Below are 22,248 nucleotides of genomic sequence, written 5' to 3'. Positions count from 1 at the left end.
TAATTAGGCATCCACCACTTGTGTGTAGTAAATACAGGAAAGGCTGCTGGGAACAAACGAGTTATTTAATAACAGCTCTTTTAATGTTCTACTCTCCAGCACAGATGTTAACCTAACTTTGGACGTTTTTGACTCATTAGACTTGTCCGATTGTTTACTCGTGTTCCAGTAAACCAAAAGATGGTTTCAGAACAGAACACCAATGCAGTTATGACTGTTGATGATTAGAGATTAAATCAGCTTTAATGGCTGCCGTGGTGATTTCCGTTTGTGATCCATGTTTCAGATTTGTCTTTTAGCTTATTGACTATGTTATCTTGACTTTATTTGTTGTAAGGTAAGAGGACCCATTCGAACACAAGACGGTTTCATCCCCTGAAAATATAGATTTATAAATAAATGTCCCTCTAGTTGACTGTCAGGACCATGTTTAGTGACAAAACAATTCTAAAGCTTTTGATTCACTTTACTCATCAAAATCCAGTTGTTGCGATAAACTGAGATTACAGTATGAGCGTGCATTTTACCAGACACAGCTGTATTTCTATGTGGCTAAATAAGATCCTTTATTGTTCTGACGGCAGCAATCTAACATAACTTAACACGCCTGCACGCACACACACACACGCGCACACACACGCACCGTTCATTATATTTAAATTATGCCAGATAAGACTTCTCTCTGACACGTTAAAGCTAGGCCTCCTGCAGATGATAATCAGCTTTTATATTTTATGGAAACATTGAGGCTATTGATAGACCTGCAGGAAAAGTGAATTTAGCGGCTAGAGCTAAAGACTGTGGAATAATTCCAGGTTGTAAAAAAGCCTTTGGCACATTTTGCTGGTAAATCTTCTCAGTCATCCAGATCGTGGTAATCCAGAAGGCTTCAGATGAAGGTTGCTGGACTTCTTCGGTTTCTTGAAGATGTTTTGCTTCTCATCCAAGGAACTTTGTCAGATCTCCTCGGATGAGAAGCAGAACATCTTCAAGAAACCAAAGAAGTCCAGCAGCCTTCATCTGAAACTTTTGTGGCACATTTTCAACGTTTGAAAACGTGATAACACATTTAACTCTGAAGCCTCTTTGTTTATCTTGGATCAGTTGCTTTTCAGACAAACCTGGCCTTAAATGACTTGTTTTCATTTGAATAACTTTCAGTTGAATTTGGGAAATTTCTTTTTTACTCTGTGCACTTTATTTGTTCAAAAACAATGTCTGTATTTTCTTATGTTTGTTAAGTGGATAGGTGATATAATGGCCCAGAAGAAATACAAACACCTACAACAGAACTAAAAACATGAGTAAATAATTAAAGGATAAAACAGAAGTTGTGATTAAGCAGGACTTGTGCTAATAATTTAATTACAGCAAAAAAGTAAGTAAATGAGCGACACCAGCGTTTGGGTCCAGGGGTCTCATTTATCAAACATGGCGTAGAATCCTTACTAAAGCCGTACTTAAGCTCAGCAAAAGAAAAGTACTGACGCCAAGCAGGTTTGTGATCTATCAAACATGGAGGACGCACAGCTGCACGCAATCTCCGCTTCATAAATCAGAGACTAACGAGAATGTTTCTCAGCTGCATTTTAGTCACATCCCGCCCTCACCACGCCCACTCACTGCCATAAATAGTCAATGCAAAGTGCCTTGTGGATCTCATGCATATACATAAGCCGGCTGTTGCAGCGCTCCGCCAAAGACATGGCGACCGTAGATCAAGGCAGATCAAGGAAGCGCAATTTCACAGAAGCAGAAGTTGAGGTACCTGTGGGTGAGGTGGAGAAATGAAAGGAAGTGCTTTTGCAAAACTAATAATGAAAATCCACGGAGTGGCACAGCGGTGCTGAAGCCGTCACTGTTGTGAATTCTTCAGAGAGATCTGTGGCGGATATTAAAAAATGGTCCAATCAGGATTCCATTTCCAGACTCCCGGGTGAAAGTCACCCAAACAGAGATCTCCCCTGTTCAAGTAGCCAGGGCGCATGATCAATCGGGTCACACACTGTCACAGACGCATGATGTTCTGTCTCAATGTGTCCCCCCTGCTGATATTCTGCATTCCGTATTCTGCACTTCAGGCTGTGAGTGTGTGCGTGCGTGCATGTGTGTGTGTGTGTGTGCATGTGTGTGTGTGCGTGTGTTTGCGTGCGTGTGTGTATGCGTGCATGTGTGTGCATGTGGGGGTCTTGTTCTGTGTGAAAACGAAGCGATACAAGTGAAAATGCTGCAGGATCTAATAACTGTATCTTCTCAGCAGCAGCACTGCAGGTGCTCTCCATGTCCTACATGTGTGTGTAAGCCAGGTCCTTCGTCAACTTAAAGTTGTGCACATTTTCCACTAAGTTTTCTTTCATAAATCCCAAAGTTTGCGTGGAAAGTTGCTTACGCAGTTTTCCGACCCCGTTTTGTGCGTAAGCAAGCTTGATAAATGAGACCCCTGGTCCTTCACCACATCACAGAAGAGCTCAAATTAGCTTCAGTTTATGCATTTTTGATTTAATTTATTGTTGTTTTTATTGTAGCTTTATTGTGTTTCATTCAACCCTCTGGGCCCCTGTAGGCTCTAATTGAAAATGCTCACCGAACTGTAGCTCAAGCCTCAGGATGACAAATTCCTTAAAATAATCATGGCTTATTTTTTACCTCTATTTATAACATTAAATCTACATTAAATCAGAACACTGACAGCATTTGTGCATTTGAAACTACAGGATGTTACTCTCCGTGTATTCCAGAATTGCTTTTGCCTATTTTTGTCCTTTAATGAGCGAGAGCGGTGCAGCCTGGTGAGTAGTCCCTCCCATTGTTGCTGCAGCAGATATTACATTCATACAGCCTGCACAGTCAACCTGCTTCTCTGGATATCTGGATGAACGCGTCCACGCCGCTCTCTCCATAGTTGCCTTCGGAGGCCAGCGTGGAGACGTAGTTCCAGCCCATGGCTTTGACTATGTCCAGCATGGCCTGGGCCTGGTAGGAGTCAGGGGGAACCACACGGGAGAAGAACTCATAGCGGCTGTTGTCGCTCAGCTCCGGGGCAGTGGAGGCGTAGCTGATCTGGGGGATCTGAGGCACACACAGATAGGTCAGTGGTGACGAAAGGGCCAGGTCAAGCAGAAAATGTGAGCAGCTCTGATTATTAGGCCAATATGTGAATCAAAAGGTAAATGAAATGACAAGAAGAGGCAGTGAACCATGTCAGAGGATGATGCACCACTTACTCACAGACGAACCCTTAACAAAGTCTAAACAGAGGCCTTCCCCTTTTGTATCATCTAGTTGTTGTGCATTAAAATCACAGCACTGGACTCGTTTCACTAATGAACAGCAGCAGCAGCCAGGATATATGCAGCCTCTCCAGGGAAACACAGATGGAACAAAATAAAGCTGTAAAAGCATTTGTTTCAGGGGAAAATGGATGAGGAGATTAATGTAGCACACTACTTCTTTTAATGACAGTTGATGTGGACAGCCTCGACCTGAACCTGCTAATGCTGCTGTTCCAGTGTGGTTCCACGGGGAGAGAAAGGTAAACACAAGGGCCAGTGAAGGGAGAAGGACAGAGGGCTGAGAACCATTTCACAGATTATCTGGAAGGATTATAGGGGTTTTAGGCAAATTATGTTAAGCACAGAAGAGGAGACAGAGATCAGGAGACAGGAGAGAGGTTGGCGTTCCTCAGCTGTAAACCATATTTCACTCTGATGCTCTGCTTCAACCAGGGGCAGTGCTTTTCACCACGCTGACGCTTTGTGTGGCGCGGGTATCAGAGGAGGCTGCATCAGTTTCACGGAGGGGACTCTGGTGTTTCCATCACGTCTATAATGAGCAAGACAACATAATCCTCTACAAATTAATCCCACAGAGGCATCTGCTGAGGTTCACATCATACAGTCAATGAGCTGCATCAGTTACAAGATGATTGTGTTACTCACACAACGTCCTTTAATCCTCCACCAGACACACTTAGCACCCACAGAACTCCAGCCAGCCTCACAGCAGAGGTGCAGGACACATCTCAAAGTTTCAAAATTATTCAAACATGTTTTATCTTCAGCTTTCATCCTTCTTAAACTGATGCATCATCGTCTCTCAATCAGACTGAGTTGTATATTATAAACACAGTCATTATTCTGAATTTGATTTGACTGAATTGGACCTGTTAATAGTTTTGTACAGAGCAGAGACAACCTGCCATGAATCACAGCTAATAACATGAATTTCATTTCAATTGTAACTAAAAATAACTAAAAACATGAAATAGATCAGTGAGGCGATTACAGTTTAACTAGTTTTAGCCTCAGTTGATCTGTTCCCTTCCTTTAAAACTTTATTTATTTATTTATTTACTTTGTTTATCTAGTTTTCAAGAGGGAAAATGTACATGTTCACCTCACAAACTCCTTACACAGAAGCACACACACACGTTGATTCAGGAGTTTATGTTTAACCAGACAAAAGGTGGAATTTTCCTTCCAGGTTGAGGCTGGGGCTTCCTGAATGAAGCTGCACTGTTGCCTCCCAGCAAGAAGGTTGCAAGTCTGAATCCCAGCTGCAGCCATTCCACATGGAGGTAGCATGTTCTCCCCATGCATGTGTGGGTTTCCTCCCACAGACCAAAACATGCATGTCAGATGAACTGGAGATGAAACTGTCCCTGGGTGTGGGTGAGTGTGGAACGTAACTGGTTGTTTGTCCCTGTGATGGACTAGAGACTAGAGACCTGTCCAGGCCAGGGCGTTCCCCGCCTCTCACATTATGACTGCTGGAGATAGGCACCAGCTCCACATGACTAGTCAGGATGAAGCGGCTAAGATGAGTGATGTAAATAAGCTGGAGAGCAAAACTCTGACTCCACAGGCCTGTCTGCATTCCAGGCATCACTAAGCATCACTGAGACTAAAGGAATACGATCCTGGACACAAGTGGCCAAGTAAGAGTTCCCTTCACAGGGTGGAGCTCCTCAGGTGCTCCGCCCTCCAGCTTCTGCTCCTCCTCACTAATAGGAGTCAGCTGAGGTGGTCCGGCCACCGCCTGGTCACCTCCGTTTGAGGTGTCTCAGGCAAAATGAACAAACATGGAAATCTTGGTGCAAGGTTAATATAGCCTCTCTGGTCTGGGAATGCCTTAGCGCTCCCAATAATAATATTAATGATGATAATAATCATTTTTATCTTGAGAGGCAATATTTAAAAGATTGTCTTGTTTTCTTATAATAATAATAATAAGAAGAAGAATGATGATGATGATGATGATAGCTGCTGAGTCCTGACCTGATGAAGAGCTGTTGTACATCACAGTGAATAGGAGACTAAAAGCAGCTGCAGCCGGTAGAGCCACACACACATGGATGGATGGCGGGAGGAAACACACCATTTAGCTAAATGTACTCTGCTCAGATCATAAGTTTCTGTTATCCTACCAGCAATGCCATCCTGTCACTCTCATGCTCTTTTTTATTTTTACTTTTTTATCCTTCCCAGGCTCCAGAGCTGCTGAGAGGGGTTTAGTGACGAGTGGGATGCATAAATCTACAGTTAGCATCTGGCTCGTATGCAAGCCGTCTTTCTTTGGCTCTCGGCTTTGCGTGCTCATCACAAGGAATGCTGAAACATCCATGAACACGGAAACAGAACAACGTCATGGGTGTGATAAACAGGTGTTCTGGTGAAATGTGGGATGTGCTCGGACTCAGATACTCATATCAAATGTTGGTTATGTTGATTTTAAACTATTGCACTGAGGGGTCTGCTGGATCTATGGAACTGTTTCTCAGAGGTTCTCTCAGTTTGTGACACAGCCTTTATTATATCAGAGAAAACAGGCGAAGTGTTGTTTAATATCAGCAATAAGCTCCGTGAGCCAAAACTATTTGATGCTGGTGTTCCATTACTAAAAGGTAAAAACTGACAGTTCCTATTTATGTGTAGTGAGTTAAAAAAAACAGTTGAGGTCAAGATCAAAACTGTGTTTTTAGGTTATATTTGCATCAAAATGTTAGTTTTCAACATTTTTTTTTGTGGAAGTGCAGTGAGACACTGCTACCATGACAAGAACGCAGAAAAGGAAATCCTCAAGTGATCTGAGTTCAGAGAAACCACGTTTTGTTACCATCTTGGGACCTGTTTGAAATATCTTGGGCTCAGAACCACTGACACACACCCCTCTGTTTCCTTTTAGTGAAGTTTATGACTTCTTCCCGTGGTTGTTCTGAGAATGGGAACAATCGGAATGATTCTGCCTTTTTCCTCTGGTTAAGGAAGAAACGTAGGGAGAATATGGAAATCTCACCGCGAAGAGCCGGAGCACGTTGGCCACCATGATGGACACCGAGCTGCCAGACGCACCGATCACTCCAACCACCCGCTCTGGTTTGGGGATGATGGGGGGTTCTCCGTTTGAGCAGCGCACGTCAGAGTTGTCCTTCTGGATGAGGGCCTGGACGAATGTGAGGGACTGCTCCAGAGCGTAGGTGTCTCTGGAGCAGGTGTCCAGTATTCGAGCTCCCAGAGTGATGTTAGGAAGCAGGTCGGGGTCGTTGTTAATCTGGTCCAAGGCGTACAGCAGGGCCTCGAGCCGGTGGATTCCCTTTTCTCTCTTGATCTCTCCACAGGGAATCCCAGCAGGTCCCCGAGCATGGACAGGGAAGAGCCCCCCCAGGGTGATGTCACCCTCGATTTTGATGGACTGAGGCTGGGTGCCCTGCTGGGCCTGAGAGGCTGGACCGAGCCAGAGCAGCTGCAGCCATATCTGGTATCTAAGCAACAAACTAAGCCAGAGGAACAGAAGGGATGAAGATGTCATCATGATGGCCTGCAGAGGTACTGACAGCCTCCGTCTCTACCGCTGGTACCTGAAGACAGAAAAGACAGGCTGTGAAATTCCTGATTATATTCTTAATGTTTCATAAACTCATTCAGTTGATAACAGTCCAGAGGATTTAGATATAAAAGCTCTTCACCCTTTTAAAACCCTTCAAAATCTTGTTCTGCTCACGGTTCACGTGCATGTTATTGTTTGGATGCTTTCAAAATGTCTGATTAGTAATACATCGCAAAATTAGCAGCTAAGTGTGACCATGCTTCGCTTAATAGTCAAATTTGTGTATACGGAGTTGTTTTTTGTGCATAACCAGACATCGTGGACACGGGAAACCAATTTTCTAGTTTGTTACACTCTTGTGTGCCCTCAGGTTCAGTATAAATAAATAAAGCTACATTTAAATATTTAAAATAAAACCCAAGTATATAAGCTGTCGAAATCAGGTTTCAGCTAAAATTAGGTAACCCCTCCCCCTAGAAAAGTCCCGATGATGTAAGGGGTGTAGCTGTTATAGACGTCAATGTTCAGTCATATACGTCTCGTTGGCGTTACTAAAGCAGCAATATTCTATTAGAGCTAAAACATCATTTTGAGAAGCAAAAAAAATAGTGAGAGAAAAATGCAGCAGTGTCCAAATCCACAGTCTCACATGGAAACCATCTGAATATCAAATAAATGCTCATTACAGTTGAATGGGTAAACTGGTAAATTAACCAGAAGGGCCACTGTGAGATCTGGCAGCTCGATGTGCAACATTTAACAGCTGTGCAGTCCCTGTGCAGCACCCAGTCGTCACCGCTCTGCTGCTGGGGTTCACAGAGGCAGTTTTCCAGTAAAAGGTGAGCGAAGCATTCTGCAAAGACACACAGATGACTTCCAGATACGCAAAACCTACTGATGTGATAAAATAAAGACCAGCTCAGTGGGCTGAGTGGGTCGTCATGGGGCGCTGATATCATCTCTTTAGTCAAGAAAGATGGGATTCTGAGAATACATCATATTCATGAATAAGAATCTCCTCGTAAAAACAGAGGTTACGTTCAAGAGGTCCATTTGAATTCAGTCAAATAAACTCAGGAGTTTTTTTTTTTTGAAGACTTCAGTCCACACAGAGGTTGAGCATCTTCGGAGAACCCAGGAGACTGTGGAACTGAATGAATGGAATAATCATGTCCATAATCTGTCCACGCAACAAAACTCAACACAGATGGGTGAGGACAACAATTCTGCATCTATTCAGAATATTCTCCTGAATATTTGGATTTAATTTTCATGTTTTTTTGTTTCGGGGGCAAATATCTTGTGTTAAAGTGCCAATAAAATGAATGAATTTGGTTTTTGACACAAAAACAGTAAATATGAAGCGATGTCTGGTTTTGGGATTTAAAATTAGAACATCGAAGAGAAAACGGTTCCAAAAGGAGCTGGCGTAGAGGGGTTTTCAGATAGAAACGCTGGAGGCTTTTATCACGAAGAGCTGAGAGCCGATGATGGAAAACACCATAAATTTTGCAAGACAGAAAACATCACGTAAACTGTCACATTTCATGCTTCAGAGCCTGGAGTGGGTTCGTTTTCTCTGCACTTTATAAGTCACATTCTTGGGTAAAAAATGTGTTTCCGATTCACCTTCCAAACATCTAAGAAATACTCCAATCTCTGCACATTTACTCTGATGCGGTGTTTGATTTCAAATCCTTTAAAATGATCGTCTCACATCCTAGTCTTCTGCACAAATCAATCGTTTAAAGTTTGACAGACATTACTCGAGACAACAGAAACTTAGTAAATCACACAACTGTTACAGAGAAGATTAAAGTCCAGGTCTTACCTATCCATTTTTCAGGGATCAGTCTTCGACCTACCCATCTCAGCAGGTCCAGCAGGCAGGTCTCCAAACATGGTCCAGAAATGTCAGGAATGGATCAAAATTCTGGTTGTTTTCTCTTCACCAAAAGGTATTTTTCTGTCATCTCACTGTCTTTCAGCACCATCAAAGGCTGAAAGACGGTGAGAATAATGCTCTCATTACTAAATCCCTGTTCTCTGTAAGAGGAATGAAAGAAACAGCTGTTTGAGGCTTCGGGGTTTCGTGGCAGAACCTGAGAGAAGTGCAGCAGGAGAATGTAGAAATCACAGCCAAATCCTTTAAAAGCTTCTCCCTCTCCGCCGCTCTTCTCTGTCCAGTCCCCCCTCCCTCTCTCTCTGCCCTCCACTCACTTGCCCGCTCTCTCTGCGCACTAATGGCCTCAGATTGGGATTATCATGCAGGCGTCTGTGAAGAAAGCACTAGGTGAATGAGCCCATACTTTATATTTTCCGTGTACAGCTGGAGCGAAATCCTCCCCTCTAAGCATGATGAAACTCCATCACTCTGAGAGATTAGATGAGCAGCAATGTTTCATACCCCCTCTGTCTCTCTCAAACACACACATAAACACACTAACGCACCACATGCACTCACTTTCATGACACTGTCAACACAATGATACAGAATATCAGAGCACAAAGTAGGTTTCTGCTCCCGCATTGCAACTGGATTAGATTTCCAACTGATTTGAGTTGATGCTCTGAAAAAGGCAGCTCCCAGATCAGTTTGCAGCTCATCTGTCAATTAAAGGATCATCACTGCCGTCTGCTGCACCAATAAGGACATGTCATCAAGGACCGAGACTTACATCATTGAAATTAAAACATCACACTTTTTTATTGTGGCCTTTAATCCCAAGTCAACATGTAAAGTTACATTAGAAAAACAGAGCTGATTTTCTTTGATTCTGCTTAGTGATCCTGAAAGAAAGCAGCTCAGAAATGTACCTGCATCAAACATGATGCTGTCTGTAAACATCTACCCTAGGAAGATGGATTTCTCTAAGCCGTCCTCCACCCTGGTGTACTCCAGATGAGACTTGAAGTACTGGCTCTTGTACCGCGGGCTGTTACGGATGTACTCCAGGTATTCAGGGGTTCCAGGGCAGATGACGTTATCTGCCAACAGAATGCTGCCTTTTCTTAGAAGGCCACATTCCTGTCATGAAAGCAAAGACTGTGTCACGGCAAAAGGAAAACATAAAAGAAGCTGCAGAAAGAAAACTCACCTCCATAAGTTTAGTATCAGGAAGGTAGCGGTCCTTCCAGTGATCCAAGAAGACCAAGTCAAATGTGTCAACCCCAAACTGCTCTTTCAGTTTGGGGATCCAGTCACCAGAGGATCCCTCAATTAGCTTGATCTGGAATAAAGGAACTCCCCTGTTATCTGAGCAAAACAAAGTTTGACCCAAAGATCAAGTTTTACCTTCTCCCCCAGTCCTGCCCAGGCAATGATCTGCCGGGCCACAGCAGCGTTCTGTGGGTTAAACTCCAGGGTGATGATCTTGGCATGAGGAGGCAGCTGGCTGGCGATCCTCACCGTAGAGTAGCCACAGTAGGTTCCCAGCTCCAGCACCATGGCTGGGTTTACCTCCGACACCACGGAGTCAAGAATGCAGCCTGGTGGGCCGAAACAGATGGATCAGAAAACTCACAAACACCCAGAGCTGTGGAAGTGAAGTCACTACCTTTCTCATCTCCAATGTTCATGGCCCACTCCTTCTGCCTGCAGAATTGATCGATGGCCTTCACCACGCTGCGAGGGTCTCCTCTGGTGGCGTTGTTATGTACTGCAGCCAGCATGCGCTGGAGGGAGCCATGGAACAAACAACAGGACCAAGTCTCTAAGGTTTTATTAAGACCGCCACTAGGAGGTAGGACAACATGCGGATGGGCAGATATTTTGTCTGCTTTCTGCCCCTCTGAGACCAACCTACAGGTCTGCAGCCCTCCATGTTTGTTACTAAAATAAATCGCTCCAGAGCTGAAAAACACACCTGAAGCTGGAGAGAAAACTCATCAGCTGTTGGCTGCATCAAGAAATAAAGAAACTATCATACGTTGTTGATATTAATAAGGCCAGGAGTAAAAATCTCTGAAGATGTGGGAAAAGTATTTCTGTCTGATTTAATTAAACACCTGATTTAAAAAATAAAACATATAAATGCATACTAATAAATGATCAGAGTGAAAACAAACATATTGCGGCTTGTTGGATCTTTTCATTGAACTACTGCCTGTGTGTTTCGTCACTGATGGCTTGCAGAAAGTCTGATTTTTAACAGGAAGTGCCCCATCATGGCTTAGACTCCATTTTGGTGTTTTACACATTAAATTTGAGTTTTTGAGATTAAACTTGTTGATTAGAATCATGGGGGATGAATGATGTTGCTTTAATTCATAGACTAACTTTAGATTTGTGTTCATTAGAAGGCTGAAAACTTGTTCTGGATGGAAAACCATTCATCTCAACATTAGATATGCCACTAGTTATTAGGGCTAAAAATCAACTGTTATTTATTAAAGTTAGGATAACATGATATTTTTATGTTTCTCGTGCTTTATTGGCTAAAGGAGCTGAAAAATATACTTAGTTTATTCAGACGTATTTTTGCAACAATCCAGAACAACAAATACTGTCCAGCTTTATATTTATTGGCATTAATGAATTAATGCTAACACAATAATAACACGTTATTCAGTCATCGCTGCGCCGCCTACAGGTTGTGCAGAACAGCGCCGCCAGGTTCCTGACTGGGACCAGGAAACGGGACCACATCAGTCCGGTTCTGGCCTCCCTGCACTGGCTTCCGGTTTGCTATCGCTCACAATTCAAAATCCTCGTCTTTGTTTACAATTTCTTCCAGGGTGGTGGTCCCCCCTATCTGGCCACTCTCCTGAACAAACATTCCCCATCACGCGCTCTGCGCTCCTCTGACCAAGGCCTGCTCGTTGTCCCTCGTTCTAGGTGTCGTACCCGTGGGGACCGGGCTTTCTCAGTCCTAGCACCGTCACTATGGAACCAGTTGCCACCCTCAGTTAGGCTGTCCCCATCTCTGCCAGTCTTCAAGAGTCACCTAAAAACACACCTCCTCCGCTTGGCGTTTCCTGAACATGTTTGATTTTGGCCCTCTTTTATGTTGAATTTATTTCACAGTTTTCATTGGTTCACTCATTCCATCCACTCAATCCAAATGTGTTTCACAGATTTGTCCTGTAACAGAATGTTTCATCTATCTTGTAATTTCTATTTTGTAATTTGGATTTTGTAATTTGAATTGCTTTTATTGTTGATTTACTCAATATATTTACCTACAACTGTACCATGTTCAGCGCTTTGGGCTTCCTGACAGGGTTGCGGAAGGCGCTTTATAAATAAAGCTTTGATTGATTGATTGACATGAATGTTTTAAGCCTTAGATTGTGTATTGTTCTCAGTTTTTCCTGCACTAATTATTTTTATAGAAAACTTAGAAAATATGCATAAAAGGCAAAAAATACACATTTTAGTTTTAAAACCCTTGGAAGAGTTGGATTTTCAGCTGATATAAACACCTAAAGGCAAATAAGAGTGGTTCTGAAGTTACAGATTAATTCATTAACATTTACTGGTTATTTCTGAAGCTCCACCATCACCATAGATGACCCCACACTGAACTGGCTTCTGTTTACATCAAAATTCTGTTTGAGGGGAAATAAAATCACCAGCCTAAAATGACTAATTCCGACTTTGTTTCGGCAGATTTGTTATTTTTTGCATGTTCCTGTTTGTTTCTGTTAGGCCTCCAAAGACCCTGAATAGAGATCATTGAAGAAAACTCAGTGTATTAATCCTTGACAAAGGAAACCTGTTTCAGTATAATCTTCCTTCCAATTAGACATTACTGTACAGTTCTTACATATTGCTACTTTAACAATCAAACACACTGTAGCCTCCGGAAATGGTCTGATTTTCAATCTACAAGTCACCTCTTCAGTATCGGGTCATTTGGAGACACAAGTCTTAACTGGTGCTTTAATCTGCAGGAAGATACCGCTGCCTCGACAAGGTCCCTCCAAGCTCACTCTTATCTAAGACTGGGTTTTATTCACAGCACAAGACGGATGAACTTTCAACAATTAAATCCTAGAATGAACAAGATGTGTAAATAACAATAATGGTTGAAGAATGCTTGATTGATCTGTGTTTAAATGACTGTGGCACCCAAATACATGCAGTAATTACCCCGTTAGAACACTTTTCACATGTAGATTAAAAGGAGAACATGGACCCAGGCTCATTAGCTCTAACAACAAAGGATTTAGGATGGAGGGTGATGCAGCACTTTTTCATGGTTTCAACACCATCAGTGCCCTGTTGTACTTTGACCTGTAAAACTTCTATACAATCACTCTGGTCTCCAGTTTTCTCCTGCAAGCTGGCAATAAATGTTTCTGAGAAAAATATGAATCAACAACAAAATAAAAGTTTATTATGACCTTGTTTTCTTGCACAACTCAGAGGATCCTTCAGCAGCAAAGTGGTGAGTGCAGCTGAAAGGAGGACGGACGCTTTAAGCAAAGACAACATTTAGAAAGATTAGCGGCTAAATTTCAGAACAGCACAGATGTTTTCTGGTGACTCAAGCTTGAGGTCTGGTGACTTTTCCTCTTCAGCCACCACGAGATAGTTGTGAAATGAGAAGCAAGTTACTGTTCCCCGTTCCAAAGCTTTACTCATCCTTCAAATGTTCAAACTGCGGTCACAGTTTCTGAAAAACTGAGTGTGTGGATTAGAGATCACACCGACCTGCAAATGCTTTCCTAAAAACCTAAAACATAATCAAACTCGTTACCAGAGTAATTAAAGTTTGAAACTAAAGGCTGTGATGCTAGGAAAGCTACGGTGTAAAGAAAGGGTGTGTCATGTATGTTGTCACACACAGTACAGGCCAAAAGTTTGGACACACCTTCTCATTATTTTCGTGACCGTTTACAAAAGGGCAAACAAGTGCTAAACACCCCTGGAAACTCCTTCAAGACTGTTGGAAACCCATTTCAGGTGACTACCTCTTGAAGCTCATCAAGAGAATACCAAGAGTGTGTGAAGCCGTAATCAGAGCAAAGGGTGGCTATTATGAAGAAAAAAGAATATAAAACATGTTTTCATGTTCATTCCTAGTTTTGACACCTTCAGTGAAAATATACCAACATGAAAATAAAGAAAGCACATGGAATGAGACGGGTGTGTACTGTATGTTGAGCATTTTAGCATGGGTCAGAAAAGAGCAGCTGACATACCTAAATAAAGAAGCACCATGCTAAGTGATTCATGAGTTTCAGGTAACAAATATTCTAAAAGAGCTTTCATTTGAATACGAACGTCTCTGTTTTACTGTCTGATGCATCACCCTGGTTGTATTTTTTGTATAAATGTCCTGTTGCTGTAGCGGATTGTGTTTGGTTCTGTGGTTCAGAGTTAAATGCATTAATTCACATCCTCATAAGCCTGAGTTGCGTTGGTATTTACTTAGTAAACACCAACAGAATTTGACTTTGTATAAAATCCAAACACAATCATGTGATGGATTTATTTTTTACTTCAAAAGCAAACAGAATTAAGCTACCAATAAAAGTGGATGCTACTAAAACCCTGTTTAACTGTTTTATTAGATATATTTGTTGGGTTTTCTCTGGGTTATTTATTATTATTGGGGTCATCCCATCTTCCTGCTGTCTCTGGTTCATGACCAGATCCTGCTGCTGTTCTCTGTTCTGTTCATCCTCCTGCGGTTCTGTGGTTTTCTCACCGGCAGTGTTGGGAGTAATGCGGTACAAAAGTAATTAACTACTCTAATGCATTGCTTTTTGCTGTAATGTGGTAATGTAAGGCATTACAGGGAAAGAAAATGGTAATATTTACTCGGTACAATTGTCAGTAACGCGGTAATTACAATACATTTTTAAACCCAGAATCAAGATGCGGGTTTCCTAAAAATTCAAATTGCGGGAAGCCTGAAAAAAGATCCAGTATCCACATATATGACGTCATTTATGGACTCAGCTTTGCAGGCATTCTATGAGCAGAGAGGACGCAGCGGTAATGGCTCAAATACTCCAGCTGCGTCCTGCGCGCGGCCGCTGTTATATTCACAAAATCACTCCACCAAAACAAAGTCATTCGTTTGCGATCGTTTATATCCGCCCATATTCTCTGGTACTTTATGTACTTTTCAGCTGAGTTCATAATCTGTGCGCCGGTGATTTCAACTCATTGCTGCCGGAGCGCAGCGCATATTAAGCTTTTTTTATTTTTATTTATTTATTTATTTTGCATTTGGTAGATCCCTTTGGCTGATTAGTTGGAAAGTAGGAAGTCTAGGAAACAGTTTTTCTGGAAGACGGTGAAAACATGCAGCATGCAGGAAGGTTAGAGAGAGAAAGGGCAGGAAATTATTCACATAAAATCAAGAAAACAAAACAAAGTGCTTGAAAAGAAAAAAAGTAGGTAGATTTATCCCCAATACACATTTTTACCAGTGAAAAGCAATAATATATAAGCATTTAATATTTATACATGTGATAGAATCAGATCACCCCAGAAGTCAGTCCCACATCCAGGGCCGTATCAAGGCATTTGGGGACCAAGGCAAATATAGGCTTGGAGCCCCCACCACCTCACTCCCTGCTCAGATGGCCCTATAAGATAGCAGCATGCTGAGAGTACAGATTGTTGTTGCTTTTATTTAATAAACAATCATTTTAAAGCACTGTTATTATATCTGACTGTTTTTAACAGCAATCCTAGCTCAGACACCACATCACCTTCCACATATATGTCATGAGCTCACTGAGCGTCAGATTACCAGATTCATATTGAAGTTGTTTTGGTGAAAGTAACTTAAAGTAATGCAAAAGTAGTGTAATGCCTTACATTTTAAAATCAGTAATATTGTAATGTAATGAATTACTTTAAAATGAGGGTAACAAGTAATAAATATTGCATTACAGTTTTGAAGTAACTTGCCCAACACTGCTCACTGGTTATCATTACGTAACTCCTGTTGTTGCCTCATTAAGCTGTTTATCTTGTGTTGATTATCTAGAACCGGGTCACTGGAGCAGAGATCCCCAGACCTCCCTCTCTCCAGCTTATCCAGAGAAATCTCAAGGTGTTCCAAGGACAATGATGAAGACAGTAAGACCTGGGTCTGCCTCAGCGTCTCCTTCTGAAAGGTCGAATCCTAGGTTCCCAAAGCTCCTGAGCTGGTTCATTTTAATACTAAAGAGCAGCGACTCTCTGAGCTCCTCACCACCTAAACATGTCCAGAAATTAATTTTGTTCATGCTAGATTTGGAGCACGTGCTAAGTTAAAAAAAAGAATACATTTAAGAGTGCAAGTATGGCGAGGCAGAGCAGCCTCATATAAGTGTAGCCAACGAGGACTCCCACATGGTCTCCTGATGTTCCAAAGCTTTTCATTCATGCAAGACTTCATCTCCAGATGCAGCTTGTTGTAAATGATTTTAAGCAAGTGTCCTTCTCAGCTGTAGGTGTTTCCTAAAGATGTTTTGACACATTTCTGACAAAACTCCACTTTACAAAAGGTCAGGGGGGTCATTATTCTCATGAGTCAGGGCAATCCTGGCGCGTTTGTTCAGACTCCTCGGTCTTATCTGCAGTTTGCTGATAGGATTAATGGATGACCAGGTGTACAGGTGTGCTTACAGAAGCGCTAAACGACCCAACTATTGGACTGAGTCGCAGTCAGGTAACTGTGGTTAGTGAAGACACACCTGAGGACGTGTCGACTGGGTCAGCGTATCCAGAACTCGCTCTACGATCCTGTCGTGCCAGAAAAGGGTGAGACCTGGATGGTACTGTACGACGTGGGGGATCACCCATTTGTACAGAACGTACAGCAGAGCCCCCCCACCGGTGCAACAGTAGAGAAGAGTCAGCCACATCCTAGAGACAGCAGAAACATCAGGAAAGCCTTATTGCGGTGCTGCATTACAGACAGGCTGCTCTAGCTAAAACAGGGACAGCACAGAAAGATCAAACAGCTCTCCGTCTCCCCTCATCCCATCTCTCCCTTTGTGTTGAGCTAATGAGATGGGTGTTTACTACTCAGTGTACAATACTCTAGCTGCTCCCATTTCCCAGCTGCCACTGAGCCATTCTCCCACTCAGAATAATCACATCGCTGTAGAAAATCATTTCATATCAGCTGCAATGAACACAGAGCTGTGTAAGCAGCTTTCCCACTCTCAGAGGGAATATCGCAGCTGGGAGAGCCGGGCACAGATAAAACACGGAAGGGGACGAAAAGGCAACGGAAGAGAAGAAAAGCACAGCTTGAATCTTAAGTAAGAGCTCCTTCTGTGGGAAAGCGGTGCGCAGCATGGCTGGAAAAGATTATCTCGAACAAATAGCACAACTGTGAAAGAGCAGCGGAGGTTGAGGTAATCCCTTTTGATTTGGAGTTTGAGTTGCATGGCAACTGGCTGGGGGTTAAGAGCTGTGTCACCACAGGCACAGAACAGAGACTTTCACCTTTACCCTGGCTTCACCTAAACACATAAAACTAAAGGCAGAAAAGTCTGAACCTTGTTACATCTTACATGGTTAAAAAGACACAAATACACAATAAAAGCCTTTTCAAATAAAAGCAGATCCACAGGGAAAAACAAGGTACACTGATGTCACGGCGCTGTTTACTAAAGACTAACCTTTGATTTCCAAACCTACTGTGCACGCATTCCTAAACCTATCAGGGATGCATGAATCCAGACTGAACGTCTGTAGCAGAACTGCTAAGTCTTGTGAAGAACAATAATAAATGCTTAAGCATTTGTGAGGGTCTTCCCCAAAAACAGAGAAGAAGACTCACGTGTGAAAGCAGGTGGTGCTCCACGTCCTCTTCTCACGTCCTGTCGCTGCTAGAGAGCCCAGAGTTTCTGCGAGCCGGACATATGTCTGCGTTTACATGAGACTAACTCCTCCCTCTTCTTCCTTCCATCCCCCTACTCGCCGCTGTGCTGAATGTGAGCATGTGAGGAATGTGCAGCACAACTACTCCAACTGAACACACCCGTCCATTTGACCTGGAGCTGCTGACAGAAGTGTTCGTCCCTCCGCGTCCTCACAATGATGTTATTTAACTTTTAGCAGGTAAACAAATGTTTTAGTGAACTGTTCTAAAATCCAAACACCGCATGTTCACATCCCTATTTTCACCTTTGTGTTGAACCTAGCTTTAGTGAAGCTGCTGTAACGGACTGTAGCTGGTTTCTCGTGCACCAACATGCAGACTGGTTTGTTTCCAAGGGGAACCAGATTCATCTCTACGTCTTCCCAGATGAAGTTTAGAAGAACTCGTTAAACCTGTCTAAAGTCATGGTCAGTTTATTAAAATTCACACATAGAAGACAGACATTTATTTAGGACGACTACATTTTTGTCATTGCTGGACCTGCACTTGACTAAAATAGTAAAAGACCCAAAAAACTAGCAATAGCCGGTTCTCTATGAGGAGATCCAGGGATGCTTTAAACACTGAGCAGCTGTGGCTCGTTTGTGGGGCAGCAGCTCTAACATGGTCAGGAGAAATGAGCTGAACTGGACGGCTTCCTCTCGAGGCCACTCGTATTTATCCAGCAGGATCTCCAACAAGCTCCAGGGTTTGAGTTTAGAGATGTGTTGTAGCTGACCTGGGGAAAAACATTTTTATGTTGAATACTCAAACAAATTTAACTCATTTTGACATAATTGCAGAAAAAACTGCAGATTGTGACACAAGTTTAAGAAATACAGCTAAACTCATAAAAACAGTGTGTCAACTTCAAATACCGACACGAATCCGTGTATCATTCGTTCTTTCTGTTTTCGATTGAAAACAAAAAATCAAAACAGGAAAAATGTTTTTGTTTTTTGTTTATTAATTGGTTAAAAAAACATAAAATGTGGTGTTTTTCGTATCTTCTATTTTAGTCTCGGATCAAATATAAGAAACGGAAAAACGGCCGCTGGACCGAATTAGATTTGAATCTTTCACTTCCCGGGTTCGTGCATGCAGGTGTTCTACCCACGTAGGTTAAAGCTTATGGAGTCCACACAGACGCGAGGGTCCCCTTGTTAGGAAAACCCTGAGTCCCTCTGATCAGGAGGGGATTTTTTTATGTAGTAAGTATTAGTTTATGACTCCGAGCGTACAAATTCCTAATCTGTTGCTGTAGTAACGCGCTGACACAAGCTTCCTCTGCATCAAGAGTGCTAATAGTTGCGTAGTGTCGTCCTTACTTGATCGTTCAGTCTGTGGGTGACAACCATGGTGACAACAGAACGTGCTACGTTCATTATTCTCATGTTGGATCGCTTGTAATTATGACAACAAGCCAATAGGTTTCCCTTATATAAGGATAATCACGTCAGCTCCATTCATATAAATGTTAATGCTCAATAAACCAAGTTCTCAACCAGTAAACAGATGTTTTCGTTTCCAGATGTCCTGTTAGCTCAGATAGTTAGCATCGCTGCTAGTTCTGTCTGACTGCCGGAAACTACCTGAAAACAGCTGACTGCTTTATTATAGTAAAATACATTCATGCAGCTAGATGGACAACATGAATAGATTATATGAAACCGATGAATATAAATAATACCCGAATGATGTTAATCTCATAACTCTGGAACATCTGGATTTAAATTGATTTTTATTCAACCAAGAAGTAAAAAGAAGTTTAAAAAAATAAATAAATACGTAAGCTGACTGAGGATATCGGGCTTTGCTGGTCCACTGCGGTCAAAGCCGATCCGTGAGTCCGTCGTTGTGGACGGTCCAGTCTTTGGGAGTGGTGTAACACAACGGCGAGAGCCATGTCGCGGTACACCAGGACTGTCGACAACGGCGGACTCGTCTGATGGACCAGCGAAGCCCAAAAGCCTCCTCTATCCTCGGTCAGATATGTAGCTCTAGTTTTTTTACCCAGCAGCCACACCGATTATATTTCATCCCTTCTTAGACCAAGTGGTGCTATGGTAAATGCACAGAATTTTACTCCATTCAACCAGCAAACTATTAGTGAGAAAAATGCGGTTGAGTGACTCAGAAGTGAAGCAGCTTCAACTAAACGAGCTGCGGTGTTTCTGTGGTCTCCCTCAGAGATCCACGAGTGACCAGCATGACTACAGCCTTGCGTGTCCCGGCTGCCCTGGGAAACGGGAACAGCCAGCTGCCGGCTCCAACAACTGTTCCCAGGCAGGAAACATGGGAAGCCAGGCACCCGCTCAAGTTTCTGATGCAGTCCCACTAACATGCTTGACCAGGCATGACACAGCATTTCCTCCCATTGAACCAGTGAAATAAAGTACAGAAATATAATATTACTTACTGTTAAAAATTCAGCAGAAACTGCTTGTATGATCTGTTAGTGCAGTCAATAACCACAGCTTGCCCTCTTTGACCAAATAACTCTATGGTTAACACCCAAACACGAACACACAGACGAAACTAAAGTTCTGAGAGTAGAAATGGCCGAAATCTATTAACATGAGCTAGCTCTGAAGTCGTGTGGCTCTGATGCTCATTAATTATTCAGATTTCTAAGCATTAAATTTAACTTGAACAGAAGAGTTACAAAATCTATTTTGACCAGGTTGCCCTTGAAAAAGATATTTTTAATCTCAATGGGATTTTCTTCCTGGTTAAATAATAAACAAGCAAACAAACAGATAAATAAAGTAAAAATCTACCTGTGAATCAATAAATATGTGTACAACAGCATATATAACCATGCAATGACTTTTAACAACAATAACCATCATTCCAGAGGAATTACTGAACTCAGAAGCTGCAGTGTGACAGTTTGATTTACCTTTGTGGTTGAAAAAGCATTTTGAATTCCTCCCAGACAGAGCAAACTGAGATGGAAGAGGCCCCAGCAGCTCCATGATGTGAGCAATGTGATCTGAGGGAACATGGATAGGTGGTGTGTGATACTAGCTTCATTTGAAAACAAAAATGTATTTGTGCACAAGACAAACCTTCCTCACGGGAGAACGTTGCTCCAGACTGGGGGTCGAACAAATAGTCTCCTGTGGCCAACTCAAAAGCCTACAGAACCGGTGACAAAGGTGACAGAATAAACAAGAGACTGATACATCCATGCTGTGTTTGAGCTTACCATGCAGGCAGTGCTCCAGATGTCAGCTTGTGTGTCGTAGTCAGCACCGATCAGAACCTCCACACAGCGATACTGACATGTCTGAATATCTTCAGTGAAGTGTTTGTTCTAACAACAAAAACATGAACTGTAAACAAGATCACATGACTCAGCAAACTGAATTAGGTAAAACCACCATTCAGAACCACGGGGTAATCAGAGACAGACCGAGGAGTTTCAGAGTGAGGACAAAAAGTGTGAATAAGAATCAGGAAACATGTCATTGGAGATCGTGTGAGCCACGATGAGAAACTGTCCAAAGAAAAGGAAATCTGTCATTTCTTTAGTGTTTGCAAAAACACGTCGGACAATGCCGACGTGTTTTAATATTATCCGACAAAAAACTTTAAATCGTCTTCTGTGATCACTTCATCACAGGTAAGGGTTTACTAAAGGTTTTTTTATGGCGTTTTATTGAACAGCTTGGAAACGCAGCTACGAAAACAGCAAGTAAACAGTTTTATACTGTTTTCATGTATCCTCACCGCAAATAGCTTGTAGAGTGCTAATGATTTTAGCAGTTAGCTCAGCGTTGTAATGTGGAAATGCAGAGGATATGATGAGGATTAAACAGGTGGAGGATTCTTTTTTAACTTCAAACCAAACAAGAAACAAACGGTTAAACTTTAGAGCAGTAAGGTGTCTGTTGCCTTTTGTTGTGAATCAATGACCTAATTATCACCAAGTGTTTACAATGCACTACCGGCATGTTTGCTACGTTTGTCACCAAACTGGGTTTTAGCCTGAAACAACGGTGTTTGTTGTAAATGTTATTATATAATATGGAATATCACATCTTATTGATCATTTAATATACCGTAAATCCTCTAATACAGGCCGGTATTCAATTAAAGGCCGGGTCTCCAATTTTGGCCGGTGTCAGAGTCAGCGGAGGTAAATAATGGCCGGTCTCTTATTGTGGCCGGATGGAATGTGGTAACAAGCAAGTACAAGCGTCCCAGCGGCAGGGTTATAGTCCCTAAATCAACCAGCAGGGGGCAGTAGGGGTTCACGCAGACATTTATTAGGCTTTTTCTTCAAGCTTTATAACGCTTCAGACACGATCCTCTATCACGCTCCTACCACACAGAGTCACGGTGTCAGTTAACCATGCTAATTCAACCCGCTCCACAGAACACACATCACCTTCCCTGTGGCTTACATAACACTCACACAACACGCAAATCAGCACATAGGAACTAGCAGAACGATAGGAAACACATATAACACAATACCCAGAATGCACCTGGCTTACAACCCCAGCCAGGTCATTACACTATCAAGTTCAAAGAGAACGTGCTGATTATGCTGCAGAACACTATGGGGAGCAGCAGTAGGGGGTGTATGAAC

General features: G+C 42.4%; 3 protein-coding genes across 8 annotated transcripts in view; all 3 read right to left on the bottom strand.

The window, feature by feature from the left end:
• The window catches only part of grm6b (glutamate receptor, metabotropic 6b), a 22,258-nt gene extending 13,462 nt beyond the window's left edge, over positions 1–8,796 (bottom strand). Inside the window, exons 1-3 of the mRNA XM_070549162.1 lie at positions 8,657–8,796; positions 6,295–6,856; positions 2,853–3,069 (exon numbers count right to left, since the gene is read on the bottom strand). Of these exons, the coding sequence (XP_070405263.1) occupies positions 2,853–3,069; positions 6,295–6,810 (733 nt within the window). The 5' untranslated portion in view covers positions 6,811–6,856; positions 8,657–8,796. The remainder of the gene's footprint in view (positions 1–2,852; positions 3,070–6,294; positions 6,857–8,656) is intronic.
• A 711-nt stretch (positions 8,797–9,507) lies between these two features.
• Positions 9,508–17,782, bottom strand: comtb (catechol-O-methyltransferase b). Its single transcript, XM_015959990.3, has 6 exons — positions 17,568–17,782; positions 16,471–16,642; positions 10,383–10,500; positions 10,121–10,314; positions 9,924–10,055; positions 9,508–9,853 (listed from the first exon to the last, which is right to left on the bottom strand). Exons 2-6 carry the CDS (start codon positions 16,639–16,641, stop codon positions 9,674–9,676), a joined length of 795 nt encoding a protein of 264 aa, XP_015815476.1. The 5' UTR covers position 16,642; positions 17,568–17,782; the 3' UTR covers positions 9,508–9,673.
• A 284-nt stretch (positions 17,783–18,066) lies between these two features.
• The window catches only part of LOC107385846 (SRSF protein kinase 3), a 58,653-nt gene continuing 54,471 nt past the window's right edge, over positions 18,067–22,248 (bottom strand). For all 6 annotated transcript variants that reach the window (XM_015959988.3, XM_054748038.2, XM_070549164.1 and 3 more), the window contains 4 exons: positions 20,860–20,967; positions 20,720–20,789; positions 20,551–20,643; positions 18,067–18,387 (listed from right to left, as the gene is read on the bottom strand). In XM_015959988.3, the coding sequence (XP_015815474.3) occupies positions 18,203–18,387; positions 20,551–20,643; positions 20,720–20,789; positions 20,860–20,967 (456 nt within the window). In that variant the 3' untranslated portion in view covers positions 18,067–18,202. The remainder of the gene's footprint in view (positions 18,388–20,550; positions 20,644–20,719; positions 20,790–20,859; positions 20,968–22,248) is intronic.

Source organism: Nothobranchius furzeri, chromosome 3 (assembly GCF_043380555.1).
Source record: "Nothobranchius furzeri strain GRZ-AD chromosome 3, NfurGRZ-RIMD1, whole genome shotgun sequence".
Classification (NCBI taxonomy): domain Eukaryota; kingdom Metazoa; phylum Chordata; class Actinopteri; order Cyprinodontiformes; family Nothobranchiidae; genus Nothobranchius; species Nothobranchius furzeri.
This window is presented reverse-complemented; position numbering and strand designations above follow the sequence as displayed.